This window comes from Macrotis lagotis, chromosome 5 (assembly GCF_037893015.1).
Source record: "Macrotis lagotis isolate mMagLag1 chromosome 5, bilby.v1.9.chrom.fasta, whole genome shotgun sequence".
NCBI lineage: Eukaryota > Metazoa > Chordata > Mammalia > Peramelemorphia > Peramelidae > Macrotis > Macrotis lagotis.
The window spans coordinates 105,049,639-105,067,606 of record NC_133662.1 but is presented as its reverse complement, the minus strand read 5'-3'; the positions used below and the strand labels follow the sequence as shown (position 1 = coordinate 105,067,606).

General features: G+C 35.0%; 1 protein-coding gene across 2 annotated transcripts in view; it reads left to right on the top strand.

The window, feature by feature from the left end:
* The window catches only part of POPDC1 (popeye domain cAMP effector 1), a 54,935-nt gene extending 38,212 nt beyond the window's left edge, over positions 1-16,723 (top strand). For both annotated transcript variants that reach the window (XM_074187253.1, XM_074187254.1), the window contains one exon: positions 14,158-16,723. In XM_074187253.1, the coding sequence (XP_074043354.1) occupies positions 14,158-14,267 (110 nt within the window). In that variant the 3' untranslated portion in view covers positions 14,268-16,723. The remainder of the gene's footprint in view (positions 1-14,157) is intronic.
* The last annotated feature ends 1,245 nt before the right edge of the window (positions 16,724-17,968 follow it).

The window sequence follows — 17,968 nt, the reverse complement described above, 5'->3', positions numbered from 1 at the left end:
TCACTCTGCTTTCTCTGGGTCTCCTGTTTCCCCATCTTTAAAATGAAAGGATTGGATGAGATGACTCCATTCCGACTCTGAGTCTATGATCTTGAAATTTGCTGACCAAATTAACCTACCTTGATGAATCAGACAGATGTCTTTAGGGTTCAGGGTATATCTATTTACTCTAGGATAGAGCACAGTAATCACACATCTGATTTTAACACGAGAATTTCCTACAAACCAAAAGCAATTTCAAAATGAAATGATCCACCTAAATCGATAACCTATTCCAACAATTTTCACATCTTTTCTAGTTTCACAAAACCTCACCCACTAGAAGTAGATGGTTTAGGACAGGGTGTGTAGGATGTTGGGAACTGATCTGAGAATTAAAGGTAGCCCTTAAGCTATGCTCTGCTTCTCAAACCAATGTGCCTGGATGTCTGGTGGCCATAGGAAGATCTTATCCACCCAATTGCCATTCTTTAGGATTTCTCTTCCTCCCCGCCTTTTTCTTTCTTTCCCCGTGCACCAGCTGCCTCTCCACTTTCATAACACCCTTGCTTCTCATATCCCCAGCGCACTCCAGAATGCCAGGTTCTATTGTTCCAAGTTAGGAAGTATTCATATTGAGGAAATAGGAAGCAAACCTTTTATCTGCTCCTTTCCCCATCCCTCCATCTCATTGATTTTTTTTTTGAGGCAGTTAGTGTAATGGATTAAAGCTATAGATTTGGAATCAGGAAGAAGTATGTTTTAAATTATATCTCAGACATTTAATAGTTGTGTGTCTCTGGACAAGTCATTTAATCTCAATTAATCTCCATTTCCTCTTCTATAAAAATGAAAATAATAATACTATATAACAGGTTGCTATAATGATCAAATAAGATAATATGTATAAAGCAATTGCATTTCTTAAATACCTGTTAGCTATCATTACTTTTGTTCCCAAGTCTCCTTTCCTCTGCCTTCCACCTATTGGTCCTTGCCCCATCCACAACTCTAGTGAGGAAATGGGAAGTGGGGGGCCAGTCTAGTATTCTTTTAATATGTAGATAAACCTTATTTCAACCTTTTCTGAACAAAGACCTGAAACTAATGCATGTGTGTGATTTTTGTTTTCCCTGTCTGGTCAAAGGGGAAAAGTTGGACTGGACTTTAAAAAGTCATTTGACCCTCTGTCTAATTCCCTTTTGTTACTAGCAGTTAAAAACCCCTAGGAGGGCTGTGTTTTGTTCCAGTGGAGGACCCAGGGAGAAGTTACACTCTAGTTGGAAGCACTAGCAGCTAGGGGTCCATGGAAACCAGAGCATCAGCTAGGGTTGAGGAGGCACAACTACTACATACCCCTGCCATCCTGGAAAACCTAGAGGTGGCAAGGGAAGGGAAAGTGAAGTCTTAGCCCCTCTTCAATTGCAAAAAAAAATGGGTTCCAGATGGAATTCTGAATATATTTTGGTTTGCTTTGGTTTTTAGCTAAAAGGCAAGAAAACTCTTTACCTTTATGCTCAGAAAAAAAATAATTGAATTTTCAGTGAATAGCCAGAGAATTTCCTTCCCTAAACACACACACACATCAATATATGTATATGAATAATACAAATTTTACATTTCTAAGGACCTCAATACTGCTAGCCAGTTTTCCTCTGTTTTCTTTGAAAATGAAAGACAAACATTATTATTATTATCATACTATGATTCTAGGGTCTCTAAGACAAAGTTACTTTTATCCCACCAGGAGGAATCAGGGTACAACTTTGATAACAATTTTATATATAAATAGATAGCATTATGTACATGGGTTCAAATTGTGTCTTTGATTCCTTTAGAATTATGCAACCCAGGGAAAATCACTTCATTTTGTTGTCTCAGTTTTTTCATGTATAATGGGATAGTGCCTCTTTCACATAGTTGCTGTAAGTATCAAGTCAAATATTTATAAAGAACTTGCTAACCTTGAAATATTGTATTTTCTAATTGTAACAAGTAATTCTTTCTTTAGTGCCTCTTTCACATAGTTGCTGTATCAAGTCAAATATTTATAAAGAACTTGCTAACCTTGAAATATTGTATTTTCTAATTGTAAATTATTCTTTTACAAGGGAGGGGTATAGAAAAAACTGCTAATGACAGGTAGTGTGCAGTGCTTTTTGCTATTTATTATTATTTTACAAATACCATCACATTTGATTTTTATCACAACCCTGCAAGGCAGATGCTATAATAAAAAAAAATAGCTTACATTTATATAACTTTTATTGTGTGACAGGTACTTTATAATTTTTATTTCATTTATGATCCTCACAACAATCCAATAAGGTATGTTACTAAATGCATTTTACAGATGAGGAAAATGAAGCAAAAAGAGTTTAAGTGATTTGCCTGGGTGAAGTAAGTCTTAGGTAGGATTTGAACTGTGGTCTTCCTGACTGCAGACCTAGTGCTCTGTCCATTGTGCTGCCTGTTTTGCCATTCCATCTGGCCATCCACCTTACATTCCAAGACATCTATGCTATCCTTTTCTCATTATAATTTTGAAAAAAGTTTCCAAATAAGAGTCTGTTAAAAACTCTCATTTATTGAATGGTACTATATAATGAAGAGTCCACAACACTTGGGTTCAAAACCAAGCCTTACTATTTATTTTTAATGTAATTTTGGACAAATTATTTCAATCCCTGGACTTCAGTTTCTTCTGTAAAGTGTTATAACAAAAGTCAGGCATATATGCTCAAGAGATCCCTTCCTGTTCTAAATCTCATGATGTTAAACTCCCTTCCTCCCACCCCCCCATCTAGTATAATCAGCTACAGAGAATTATTGGTTTCTTTATTACACTCACAAGATTTCTTCCTATGAAACCAGTTTGACTGTAGGAAAGAGTTTTAGTATTAAATGGAATCTACTTAGATGAGTCCCATAAAATTTGAGTATTAGTTTAGCAGTACTGGAATTATTTTTCTTAAAGTTGAACTTGTCGGAGGACATCAGAGTATATTAAATTTTCAATGACAGACACAGTGACTGACCCTTGATTGTCACAGATGGTAAAGAGAATCAATTTAGTCCCCAGGCACTGTATGTTGGAAATGCACGTAGTGCTCAGCTCACATTTATTGAGGTTCTCTTAATGGCAAAGAGATCTATAATTACCCATTTACAAGGTTTAGAAATGTGTAGATAGAAACAAGTAATTCTTTCTAGTTAGAGACAATGTGGTTTTTTTCCTACAGTGGAATTACTGTCATTTCAAGTTATTGTTTTCTAAGGTTTGATGGGAGACTTTGTATATTTTCAATTATGTTCTATTTTGAACAGTGAGAAAGTGACCTTGAATGTTCAGAAGTTGTGCCAGAAGAGCCCAAAGCCCTTTCCAAACTGGAATGACTTTCAGGCATGGGTTTGACAATCAATTATATGCCTTTTATCTAGAGACTCAAATATATTTAAAAAAGAATCATTACTTAGTTGTATGCATCAAGGAAGGGTTGGGAGAGGGGATTAGTGTAGAGTTTTTTAAAGACAGTTCCTAAAGACTACCTAAATTTGTGGTTTGGGGAAATTGAGAGGATAGAATGTAATTTGCCCTGGTAGCAGGAATTTCTATTCAATAAAATGATAGGTCGTTGAAGTATTGAAAAACCATCATTTTTTTGTTTTTTTGCTTGATGAATTTATCTTACATACTTAGTTACCATTGGGCCGTAAGTGTAGAAGTAGTAATAGGTAGAAAATTAAAACTAAGATAATCATGAAAAAGAACAGCTCTGACATGTCAAACAGAAAAAATATGAATTATATGTTAAGCATTATAATGATAAATCAGAAGACCCAAGTGGTTTCTTTCTTATTGGAATTCTCTGTCCCAAGTCAGAGATTTACAATTTATAGTATATATGAGACCCCAAATTAAATTCCATAGAAAGATTAAAGCAAAGGTACACTTGATTTTGGAAATTTGATTTTTTGTAAAAAAGCTATAGAAATGTCCATTTTGAGAGTTGTACACTTCATGGCTACACTGGCTACACTAAATCACAGTCAGGTCCAAAGTAGAACAAGAGCACCAACCTTGACTTAGTCCAAGACACAACTACCTACTTTGGGTTACCAATTCCTCTACACTCCTCCCTCAAAGGATTCCCCCTTCAACTTCTGGGTGCATTCAAAGGTATATTCTAGAGACGTTATTTTGTAGTTGAATTAAAGATGTATCTTCTAGTTTGGTCACCATAGAAAAGGTAAAAGCTCTTTGGTTTTCTAGGAACTCTTGCTTGTCTTCTATTCCAGAAAAGTGATAGGTCTTTGAAAAGGACAAAACAAAGAATTTTAAGCTATCTTACGTTCTTTTTGGCATTTTCCTGGAGTACAAATAAGGCTTTCTGTTCAACATTATTTTAATATTATATCTTAATATTTCAGAATACAGAGAAAACCTTAGAGCTAGATGTTTCCATAAAAAATAACATTTTAAAACCAAATTATCCAGATTATTTATTCCATTACAATTCATCCAATAACTGTAGGCTCCTTAAGGATATGGTCTATATTTTATTAATCTTATAAATTGATAGCTATTCATCTCCTAGAACACCATATGTTGTAGAAAGCCCAAAGTAGATACTCTATTCACAGAGTTTAAAATTGTTTTTTTCAACATGCCCTCTAAACCAAGTACTTCTGCTTAAAATAATTAAGAAAATAACTTGCAGCCTTTTAGTTAACTTTGAATAATAGTGGCATGGTCTATCTAATTTGAGACTAGCAGAACTATAAAAATTATAGAGGGTTTAAAAATTTTTAAATGGAAAATTAAAGATTTAAAAGCAATAAAGTTATAGAACCCCAGAACTGAAAAGGAATGACAGAGCCTGGTCCAACCTCCTCCTTTTGCAAATGTGAAATTGGGACTTAGTTCTTTGCTCTTTCCATTCCTCTGTTTGTACCACAATATCATGATGCCTTTCATATCAGTCAGGAATTTTTTAGTCGGTGAGGAAGTGAGTTACATATTAAGAAGTAACTAAAGATTTAAAGTGTTTGCAAAACATAGTTACTGTCAGGCATAGAAATGAGAAGTAATTTTTAAAAGCTTTCTTTAGTCAGTATCTTTGATTGCAATTACTATTGCCATAAAATTCCTAAAATTTCTCTCCATTCCTAAAATTCTTTCCCCTTATAGCCCTTTAATTCTATTGAAACAGATATTATAGTTACATCTAAGTAGATATTTACTCCTAAAATTCAATATATGAGGAAAATTTTGTCTCTCTGCATGCTCTAATTGTTGCATGACTGGTAGTATCCAAGGACCATTCCTATTTCCAACTGATGAAGATGCAATTAGCTTAATAGAAACATGACTCGAACCCTTCATGGTGATGTCACATGTCTTAGTACAAGAGCAATGCAACCTAACAATTCTTACAGTGAAATATCAGTTTCTTGAAGACAAGAGCATTGCATTTTTTTGGATTCCCCAGAATCTAGTTCAAGACCTTACACAAAGAGGCATAATAAATGTGTTTGCTGAATTGAATTGACTCTCAGAATGGTTTAGTGACTAGCAGACAGAGTCAGAAGCTCAGTGTGAATCCTGCTGGTTTTCCCTTGAACAAATCACATCAACTTTAAGAGCCTCAGCTTTCCCCCCTCTATAAAATGAAACTAGATAGCATGATCTCCCAGGTTGCTTCCAGTTCTACATACCATGACTCTATTTCAGAATACTGGAAAGGCCTAAATTGTCTTCTGTCTAGATACATGATATAATGGGAAACTGTATTCCTTCTCAGTATTTTGCATATTCAAGGCCAAAAAAAATTTGCTAGTGATAATATTTAAAAGATTACTTAACTCACTTATTTTTGACACCTGAAATTCTATACTTAGAATTGTCCCATTAACATGGAAACATCTCCCAGTATAATAACCATGAAATCTTATCAGTTATTTATACATTAGCATGAATCAGTTAAACTTACCCTTTCTGGGGGAAATTTTTGATAGATGGAAGGGGAGAATACTTAGTGCTTAGAATCATAGAATAAAGGATGAGGGGGGAAAAGAGGAATTTAGGAGTCCTAGGATCATAGATTTAAACCTAGAAGGAATCTTACAGGTCATCTAATCTAACGCCTTCCTTTTTACAAATGAATAAACTGAGGCTCAAAGACATTGAATTACCTGGGCTAATACAACAGTAACAGAGCTCAGATTTCAACCTAAATCCTCTGACTCCAAATGTATTATTCTTTCTACTATCTAGGACCAGCCTGGTTAAAGAATCACTTTCTTAATGAATTATCATTAATTGTATTAGCAATGTAAACTAGAATTGAAATGGACCCTACTATTCTCTAGGAGACTAAGAAATTTGTCCCATAGCTCTAATAGGTAGTAACAGCCAGGTGTTAGTAATAGCCAACCCAGGCTAGGGGTTGGCAACCCTTACCATCCATTCTAAAATGGTCTTGTGTGATGACCCATTTTTGTCTTTAATCTATCCCTATTTCCTCTTCAGCACCCATCCAATTCCCCCCACTTTTATCTACTACACTATAGGCCCTTTGTTCCTATCCCAGAATTATTTTAAGTCTCTCCTGCTTATTCTTACTCCCTTTTGGGTTGGGGCAAAGGAGGAACTGAAATTTAATCTTTGCTGAGATTTTCTTCATTCTCATTTACTCCCTCAGACTAGCTTGCCAAACTCAAAAGATTATTCCTGAATTGAAAATCACACAATTTAAATTATAACAAGTGAGACAATCAAGAAATAAAAGAGCCTAGAGGTATAATCCTTTTGGGGAAGCGAAGCAAGTGTGATAAAATGAGAATTTAAAGAGGGGTAGAAAGAGAAATAGCTTGAGAGTTGAAAGATCTAGATTCTGCTATAGGTTTGAACTGGAAGCAGTTTAGGTTTGCTTGCTGTTTAGTTTTAGGCAAATTGTTTCATCTCTTTCAGACTCATTTTTATCATCTGTAATCCCAGGGAGGTCAGTTTAGATGGGGGAGGAAGGGAGGTTCCTAAACTTTTTTTGTATTATGAACTTTTTGGTGTAGCTTATGAATCTATCTTTGGAATGATGTTTTTAAATAATTGAAATGCTAAAGGTTAGTGCAAACAAAGGTGTATTTTTTTTTTGTCAGCCAGATTTAGACCCCACCTTGAAATTTATCTGTGGACACTTAGGGAGATCTGTGGAGCCCAAATTAAGATTCCTGGAAATCAAAAATATCCAAAAAAAGGGGAAAGGACCTATTTGTACAAAAATATTTATAGCAACTCTTTTTAAATTCAATTTTAATGCCATATTTCATTTTCCCCAGTTACAGGCAAAAATAATTTTTAATACTTTGAATTCAAATTCTCTCCCTTACCCATACTGAGAAGACAAGCAATTCAATATAACTTTATACATGTGTAGTTATGTAAAACCTTTCCATAAGAAAATATAAACCGAAAAACAACCCCTAAAGAAAAATAAAGTAAGAAAAAAAGCATGCTTCAATCTGTATTCAGAAACCAGCAGTTCTTTCTCCATGGATGGTTAGCATTTTTTTCCCCTAAGTTCTTCAGAGTTGTCTTCGATCATTATATTGCCAAAAATAGCTAAGTAATCTAAGCAACCTTACTTTGTATACAGTGTATTTCACTTTGCATCAGCTCATCTAAATATTTCCTGGTTTTTCTGAGGGCATCCTGCTCATGATTTCTTATGAGCAAAATAGTATTTCAATGTAATCATATATGCAATTTGTTTGACTTGAATGAATCGAATTAATGTGAGAAAAGAAGGAACTACTGAAAACAAATCAGTGATCTCCAGCATTTGGTGGGGGGGGTAAATTCCCATGTTCTGACAAAATAAAAAATGTGAATAAATGTATAAATGATATTGACATAGTAAATACTCAAGACATATTTCTTGAATGAATGATTGAATTTCAGTATTCTTGTTATAAGTATAAACAATGCTGTGCTGATAAATGCTTAATAATCAACTCTGGGGGAAAATAGTTTAATCTACATTATTTATATCATATATTTATATCTCCATTATTAAATAGTTAATAAACAGGAAATCATGCTCTGATTTATTATGTTACCAATTTCTGATGGGTAAATGGTCTTAAAATTTGAATACTCTTAGGAGGTGGATCCAGCACATTCTGAAAGTCAATTAGCTAAAAATTTGATGCCTTCAAGCAATCCTCACTGTCTGCCCTCCCAACCCCCCCCACCTGCAGGATCACTGTACCCTTTCTTATTTTTTAAGTAAATACTTCTCCAGTCCTCTGAGATGGCATGCCTACCCTTGGGCAAGCACACTGTCCACCAATGGAGTATCAGAGGGAGCTGCAAAGTATCCTTCACACCAATTCTAAATTGTTTACCATTACCTTTTGCTGTTTCCCTTCGAAATCACAGGCTGTATTACCAGTTTTCAGCAAATAAGAGACTCCTGAATTTTCAGGGAATTCAGCTCAAGAGGGCATGTTAAATCCAGTACTTGCAATAGTTTCAAGTATCCATACCAAGGAGATAAGACACAGATCTTATCCCTATCCAAGTATTCTTTTCCATCAACATTGTAAATGACCTTTTTTGAAAGAACCAAATTTTTTAGTAATAACCTTAATGACAATCATTATATTATGAATTCTGGGTTCTCTTAAGGAACTTCCATATTTACAAGACAATTACGCTTGTATTTCTTCCCTCACTCCCTCTATACTTTATACATGAATTCTAAGGGACTCACAAAAGTTCTGTTATCTGTTTCCAGAGACATTATTTTCTAGAACAAAGACTCTAAAATCATTTCACCGTGACCATTAACAAGGACCAAAGGCAATAGTTTGAACCCCTTCAATTAATGAGAAAAAAGCCAGTAAGACAGAAGTGTAAATTTTAAAAAAAGAAATATTTCTACAGAAGGTGCTAAATCTTTCCCCTTCCCAATTAATTTGAATAAGTAAATAAATCTAAGAAACTATATAAAATTAAATAAGATTTCAAAGGCTTATGAAATTTTTAATTACTTACTGAATTGGTTGGCCAGATGGCTGAACATAATCAAAATAATAACATGTTCAAAGGAATTTTTAAAATGTTGTCAAAGTTTCCAGGGCATGAAAGTCTCAAGGCATTTCCTTCTGTGGTTTAAAAAATCATGTATTTTAAGTAAATTGTTTGAGGGGGGAAAAGTTCCTTGATAAATTTTACAGAGCAATACTCTATTCAATTGAAGGTTAGACTGTTGCAATTTCATCTTCCTGTAACAAATCTCAAAACCAGAAGATAGTTAAGACTGAAAAACAAGTCTGTAAAGCCATTTCACTGTACTCTGCAGGTGATACTATAGTTGTCCCTCACTCAGAACTATTTACTCCACCTTTACATACAGTTCCAGCAAGACTATTGATCAATTATTTTCAGTTGTGTGAGACTCTTCGTGCCCCCGTTTTGGGATTTTTCTTGGCAGAGATACTGGAGTAGTTTGCCATTTCCTTCTTCAGTTCATTTTACAGTTGAGAAAACTGAGACAAACAGGGTTAAGTGACTTGCCCAGGGTCAAAGTGCTAGTAGCTGAGGTCAAATTTGAACTCAAGTTCTCCTGACTCCAGACCCAGTCCTCAATCAATCACTGCACCATCTAATCCTTCCTAGAAGACTAGATACTACTGCTGCTGCCTTCCATTAGAGAAACAATTGATTCTGATTCACAGAAGCAGAAAGTAGAGCAACAAAAACTATAACCTTGAATCTGACCTAAAATCATAGAACCCTAGAGCCATTTAGTATAGAAAGAGGTAGTTCTGCCCCCCTTAGGAAACCTTGAGGGCATAGGGATCCCTGTGGCATAGTACACTAGCTGGAAATCAGATTGATGGCCCTGAGTCATGAGGTAAAAGTGAAATTATATTCACTATGCTTTAAGAAGTCAAAGAAGTATTTATGTCCCTTAGAAAAAAGTTTGAATGTTTTAAGAATCTTCCTGAGAGTTATTGGATAAATTAACTGTTTGAATATTTCCTATCGAGATGCTCCACTTCATAGTGACAGAATCTCCAAGAGCTAAAGGAATGATGGTCATCCAACTGAAAATAAGCTCTTTTGCATCACCAACCCTTCCTTCCAACAAAATTAATTTGCAACTTCTGGGCAAAATCCTGATGAGTAATAAAAGTTAGTGGGTAACAAAGCAAAGGTACAAAAATAGGATTTATCACCATCCAGTTTGGGATTATATAAATTCATTTCCTTAGAGTATTCAATTCTCTCATTTTTCCTCAGACTCCAAATTGGTTTTTCTATTTACTTAGTGAAGGGAATACTCATTCTTATTTTATGATAAAGTCTAAATCTTTCCCAAACACCAACTGACAATAAACAATTCTCCAGAATTTGAAGACTGGTTTCTGGAAGTGACAACTACAAACAGAGAAATAGGCTGCTGCTCCTGTTTTCACCTCCTGTGAATATCAATCTTGTGCCCTCAAGAACATTCTAGGATTCTCACAACAGGAAAGGTTTAGTGAGTGGAACAGTGCTCTCTTGTATACTGAGTCCAGGTTAACATTGGAATGAATGGCTCTTACACCAGTGCAGGGTGTCTTCAAATAATTCTCTCTTGTTGGCTAAACTAAGAGTAAAAACTGATAATAATAATTATATAGTACTTAGAATAATGTACTATTCTAAGTGTCTTACAGTTATTATCACATTTGAATCCTGAAAAGTAGGTACTATTATATATGATTCTTATTTTAGAGAAGAGGAAATTGATGTAGATAGAGATTAAAGTACCTTGCCCAGGGTCACACAGCAGTTAGAATCTAAAGCTGAATTTGAACTCAGATCTTCCTGCCTTTAGGTCCATCACTGTGCCACCTCACTGTCTCTAATGTTTTCTGGATAGTTCCTAAAGATTCCTGAGACTTCCCATCACATACACAGAGAATTTTCTTGATGGGGAGCAGAGTCCCCATAGTTGGTTGTTAGACTGTCAATCGGGAAACTTGTATTAGCTAACATTGCTCTACTATTTACTGCTATTTTATGACCTTGGACGATACTCAAGAAGCTTCAATGGTTCCCATTTGTCTTTCTTTGGGATAAAATATAAACTCTTCTGATTGGCATTTAAAGTTATTATTCCCTGTTATGCTCTCTGGGTTTCAACCCAACTATTGAAATAATTTTCTGTCTTAATTCAGAACCTTTTCACAGGTTGTCCATGCTCTCCATCTTTACTGTTTTTCTCCTCTTGCAAACTTTAGCTTCCTCAAGTCTGAGGTCAAGTACCACTTAATTTATGAAGTTTTTTCTGATTTATTAATTTTTGCTAAATTTCTGATTTTTCTTTTGTCCCATGATTTTTCTGTTTAGACTCTGTCTTTTGAAAACACTTTGTATTTATTTTATAATTCTTTTGTTTTGACTAGCCATAATCATGTAAACTTTTGAGAGATAGAACTTTCTTGATTTTATATTTGTATTCCAAGCACCTGCGCTAATATCCGGTGCATAGTAAACAATTAATAATAAATGTTAGATTGATGAATGAATGAAAAATAATTTATGTACTTATTATGTACAAATTACTATGCTAATTGCTTAGAATGCAAGTTTAAAAATGAGATAGTCTCTGTTTTTTTAGAATCTAACTTTCTAATAGGGAGAGATAAAGTACAAAGGAAAGTTGAGGCTGCAGTGTGGATGAAAATAGTTCATTGTGATTAAGGTGCTGTGGTAGGGGAGGGAGTAAAACCAATTGAACTAAATGGTAAGATATGTCAGTTTGACTGAAGTGTAGAAAAGATAAAACAACATCCATTTGTGATGCTTAAGCATCTGACAGTGACAAAGACTGGTGGCAAAAATCTTCTTTTACAAGTTTTTAATACCTGGGGCTGCTGAGGAGGCAGGGACTGTAATCCTAGCAGAGGAACTATTAGGGATGCACCTGCATTGGGGTTGCTTTGTTGCATGAGGCTGATAGGGTTGAGGTGATATCCTAAGGATGGAGGGAAAGGTAGTCAATTTATGGGTGTAGGCCTGGCTAGACTGATACATTTTGCCTGGAGAAGATCATAGAAGTCATACAGTCCTCATATTATAGATGAGGAAATGAAGCCTCATAAAAGTTTTAGAAAAGGATTCAAAGTCAAGTCCTCCAGTTCCACATCCAGTTGTTCCTCCACAATCAATGCTGCTGCCCTTACTTTACTAAGTGAACTATTTCAGTGAGATTTGGAGACTCACTTTTTCAGTGTGTGAAAGTTGAAATGCACTGCATCAAAATTGTCCTTTGATGAATTCCTGACTTTTCTTCTTAGGTACTCGAGCACAGCTTTAAAGATGGATAGTCTGCAATATTGCATCAGGGTTTATTGTCCCCTTCACAGCTACTTTCAGACTTTTTGGTACTTAACGGAGGGATTGTTTGGGGGGACCCATCCCATCCCTGACTGCTGCACACCAGCACAGACCACCAGCTGCTATGATTGCTTCTTTCATTTCCTAGCTGGTCTTGGAATTGATTTTATACTCTTTCAGAAGGACATTCTAGCATTTCTTCACCCCTTGAATGGGATTATAGTGTTTCTGCTCCACGTGAAACAAATACATGACTAGCTTCACATTTGCTTTCCAAAGTCAGCTATACAGCTTTTTCTTCAGGGCTTCTGGGCTGATTGAATTCTTTATCAATAGCATCATTGGCAGCTCAGCTCTACTTTTATTCAGTAAACATAATATCGCGGTGATGTGAATACCTAGATTCAAAATTCTGATGAAAATGATCCAAGTATTGAATATGACATTGTTGGAAGGTCCATCTGTGTCATCATGTTAAAAAAGTATATATTCATATATTATTTTCACTAGGATATCAAAGGCTATCCTAGAATCTAACAATCCTTTTAACTTATACAAAGGCAATTTCAATCACATTAAATCCTTGTAAAACTCACTTTAAGTGGCCTTGAAAAGCAAGCCTAAGTTATACAATGTCTAGAAAATGTAGGCCTTACTCAAGTTGGTCCTATGGTGCCTTAGGTTCAATAACACTTGTAGATCATTCTAACAGTTAATAAAAGATTTACTCAGTCATAGCTTAAAAAAGATATTGAAAAAGAATACAATATCAGGAGTGGTGTGGAGGTAAAGGGAGGGAGGTTTACTTCCATATCTACTCAGAAGGGTAGGGTATAATGTAAGGCCTTGAGATATCAGCCAAGCCTGAAGATGCTGACTCCAGGTAGGACTAGCCCATTTATGACCTAGAAACCTTATCAACATATAAGAAGTTAGGTCACACAATCGATAATCCTGGGTCTTGGGCCTTAGCCCCTAGGTCAGTAGCATCGAGGAGAATAGCTTCCTTAATTCTTAGTTAAGAATAACTGTGACTTACAGGAAGGGGAGAACCCTGCTGGTTATTGATCCTATGATGATCACCCACTGATAAGCTTTCACAGTTCTCTATAGAATACATTGATTTATTCAGAGACCTTTAAATACTCCATAAGTAAGTCAATAGTTTGGTCCTTATTTTGTCTAATTGGGAAAAGCTAGAGCATAGAACTGGTGAGTTCATCACTTATGCAATATTAGAAAACCCCATGCAATTATTTCTAATCATATCTATTATTACTTTTGGACAATTCATTTTCTCACATCAGTTCTTTAGGTTCCATATGCTTCAGTTCAGTTTTTCAACTACTATCCTGAATATTTAGGTACTGTCTTGGTTTTAGCCAGCCTATGTGTTCAAGAAGGCTCCTATGATACTAGTCCATTTAGCAGAATGATTATGCATGTTCCCCCAAACAGATCAGCATAGCAATTTCCCCATTTTGAGGGTATTTTTTTGATAATATGACACAGAGAAATCTTGTTAAGGGCAAATTTCTCTTTCCCATATTTCTGTTTCACTAAAAACAAGGCATAATTATTGGCCTTTCAGAGTAGAGACTAGTTTTCATTTTTCTTTGCATCCCTAGTGCTTAACATAGGTGCTGATATTTAGTAGGTGTTTAATAAAATTTGAGCTGTGAATCATTGCCAAACTTTAGACTTCCAAGCATTTGGAAGATGTTACAATTTGAGGTTGGATATCAGGATATATTAATTGATTTTTTTGTGTGAAATGTTGACAGGCATTCCCTCCCCATACATGAGAGCCTCTGAAAAAATGAAGCCCATTGAAGAAGGTGCTGAAGATGACGTTTTTGAGCCAGAATCTCCAGTTAAAACTAAAGTTCGTTGATTGTACCCATGCATACAAAGGATTCAAGATTAAGGAGACTTTGTATTCTGGTCAATTTAAAAAAAAGACATCTTGAAGAGATCCTGAGAGTTGCCAGTGATTTTCTTTCTTTTTTTATTACTTTGAAACTGTCCAGCCATCATACACATCCAGATTGTTGAAATTTGACAGTCAATAATGATGATAAGATTGTTTTAAGAAACATTTTTTCTTTTTTTTTACTGTTCAACTTTTTAATGGTTAGTTTTACTATGTGCCTTGATTGAGCAAAGTTCTATTTTGATCCACAAATGTTCACATTTTCTAGACATTTTATAACTTATTCAACTTTCTTATTATTAAAATTGGTGTAGAACTTCCCAACATTTATTTTTAGTGCTTATATTCACATAGTGTTTTGTAGTTATGACACCCTTAACATATATTACCTCATCTGATAGTCACAGTAGCTCTGTGAGGTTGGTAGGGCAAGTACACATTACCTTCTCTGTTTTACTGAGAAAGAGACTAGGACTCAGAGAGGTTAGATGACTTGCTAAAAGTCACATATCTAGTAATTGATAGAATCTAGATTTGAACTCAGTTATTCTGACTCCTACAATCTTCTGACCTACAATTTCTTTTATGAAATAGCCATGACTAGCAATGACTTTGAGCTAGAGAGCTAAAATTGGAGGGGGACAAATTTTTTCCCTAAATGTGAGCACCCCACATTGTTTGCCTTATGGTTCTTAACCAGGATGTACCACCATATGACACAGACACCATCCCCAGGGTCCTTCCACCTTGGCTCTAGAAATCAGGTTTTTTGTTGTTGTTGTCATGTTGTCATAAACAATTATCAATTCACCATCTTGAAGTGTAACTTTAGAGATAACAATCCTTTTAGCTTATTCAAAGACAATTTCAATAATATTAAATCATTGTAAAACCTTAAGTGGCATTGAAAAGCAGGCTAACTTATTTGGGTTGGCTACTAGGATTTCTTATTTTCTTGGACAGAATTGACTGGTAATTTCAGAGAAATTATTAGTTTGCAGGTTATGAGTTCTTTTTTCCTCAGTATTCATCCCTAGAATAACTTATTGTTTCCATTTCTAAAAGTACTGCTTTAGCAGCCTGCTAAGAACAAAGCTCACTACACTCACCATTGGATATAGTAAGCATTATGATTATAAAATGACTGTCAGTCTCAGAGTAAAGTAGTATTGAATCTATTTTCAGTCATTAGTCTCTATCTGCTCTCTTGTGGCTTTTCATCTGATTTTTCTCTTCTGTCCCTCCCATTCTACCGCAGACCTGGTGTCATTATGCTTTTTTCAACCTGAGGTAGGGTAACTAGAAAAGCAGAGGGAGCCATTGTTGATGGGGGTAAAGGGATGGTGCTGCCAGGATTAAATTCATTTTATTATATTTTCAGAATTCTGATTCTGGGGCTCCTTAGCCACACCTTTCTTAAATGCAAAATCCATTTATCCAAAGTTTGAGCCCCAAGCGTGATCTCAGACAGAATAAGCAAACTAGTAATAAAAGAACATTTTAGATTCATAGCCATGGCAAAGGAAAAATTCAATGATGTCTTCAGAGAATGTGATTTTGAGTTTAATTTTCATAGGTTAACTAGAATGGTGACTTGCAAATAGTGACATTTAAGGGGTAAGAGTACAGTATGATTTGGGTCAGAGAGAGTGATGGTCTGTTGGTCATCAGGTTTGAGCAGATCAACCATGATGAGTTATACAAATTGATTATGTCCCATGTTCATTTATTTATTTATTTCACATACACAGATACAGGTTGAGGCAGTCCTTTATTTTACACACACACACACACACACACACATACACACACATCCATAATGGATATCCATATATGGATATATGTGTTTTTGTGTGTGTGTGTGTGTGTGTGTGTGTGTGTGTGTGTATAGATATAGACATAGATATACTTAGGCAATCTAGCCTAAAATCCCAAATCAATTGCATTAGTAATTTAATTTTGAACAGTTCTCACTCTGGTTCACTCATGAAAGATGAGTGCACATGTTGGCAATTTGTTTGCATAGATGACATGCAAATTATATATTTTAATTATGTGTATTAAAAAGGCATAATAGAAAATCTGGTTGACTGACAGTTTTCAGAAAGTAGATAGGAAAGTTTGGGTTAATTTTTCTTCAGATGTATACTATGTCATAATTCTTGTATTAATTATTTAAGATTTAGCATAAATAATTACTTCAGAATGCTGTCACTTAAAATATATGTATTCAAAAGCAATATATATTGTTTCTGTGTTAATGTCACTTTCCCTTCTTAGCTACTCCACCCACACATATGACAATGAAATGCAATTAAAATCTATAAGAACTAAAGCATCAATTGTCACAATTTTTTGTTTATTTTATTTAGAAATAAAAATTTACATCCTACTCTAGTTTCTTTGTCTTGTAGATTTTTAAAAAAATATTCACTGTGTCATTGCAGCTTAGTCATTCGGGGTGTTCTTAAATTCAGGCCATTGTTTTAAGCAATAGAAACCAGTCCTTTGACCATTTCTGACAAAATATTCCTCCTTCCATGCCCATAAGTTATCACTTCCACACATTTTTATTGGGGGTGGGGGAGGGAGAGGATGGAAAGGGAACCAGATCTTCAAATTAATTAAGCAACTTCCAGAGAGGCAAATCCCTCTACTAAAGCAGATAGGCAAAAGCTTACAACTTCCTATGTTAAGAAGTTGCCTAGGGCACTCAGGAGTCAAATGGTTTGCCTATGTAAGCCATAGAGCCTATCTATGTAAGAGGGACCATAGGTGCTCCTTAAACCTATGTCTGTCTTCCTGACTCTGAAGACTACTCTTTATCTATCAGGCTGCCTCTCCTGTGAATGTCTTTAAAGAGCTGCAAGTATTTCTCTAAATATCAGAAAAATAACAAGCTTCCCTTCCACTTCATCAATGAAGTGTGAATTTTAGCCAAGATACCTGTCAATTCTTTTAGTTCCTAAAATATCAAAATTATAGACTAAAAGGACTAATTTCACTTTATATATATATTATTAGCAACAGTATAAATATATATATATAATATATGGAGAGAGAGAGATTGATTTCAAAAATAGAAGTGTTAATGGTGTGTATATATACACACCATTAACACTTCTATTTTTTAAGTCAGAAATTTTTTGCAAACTGAGGTACCTAGAATGGGGCATCTTTTTTGAGAATTTAAGTAGTTTGGTGGTTAATTGAGGACATTTGTATCCTTACATGAAGATAGAATTTAAGATAACTTTTCTTTAAGTATAGGAAGAATAAACCATACTAACTAAAGTTTCATAAGACTGACAAAAATCTCTCCACAGAATGTCATATGAATCTATTTGATATGATAGTCCCTGGTATGCAACTCCTTTTAGATTGTAAATAATCAGATGGGAATTGGGGGCCAATTGCTGATAAGTCGTGTTTTTATATGGGCTGTTGAATCTAGGGGAGCTTGAAATCAATCTCTCTCGTTCCCTTTAAGCAGGATTTGCTTTTGCTTTCCCAGACAGATGAGTGGGTAATTACTTAAAACTGACTTGGATGAGGTTTATTTTTTCCCTGCCACTCTGGGGAAAATCTTTAAAGAAGCAAACTGCTGAGATGAATAGATCTTAGAGCATTGGCTGTTGTTGTTGCTGTTGTTACTGTTGTTA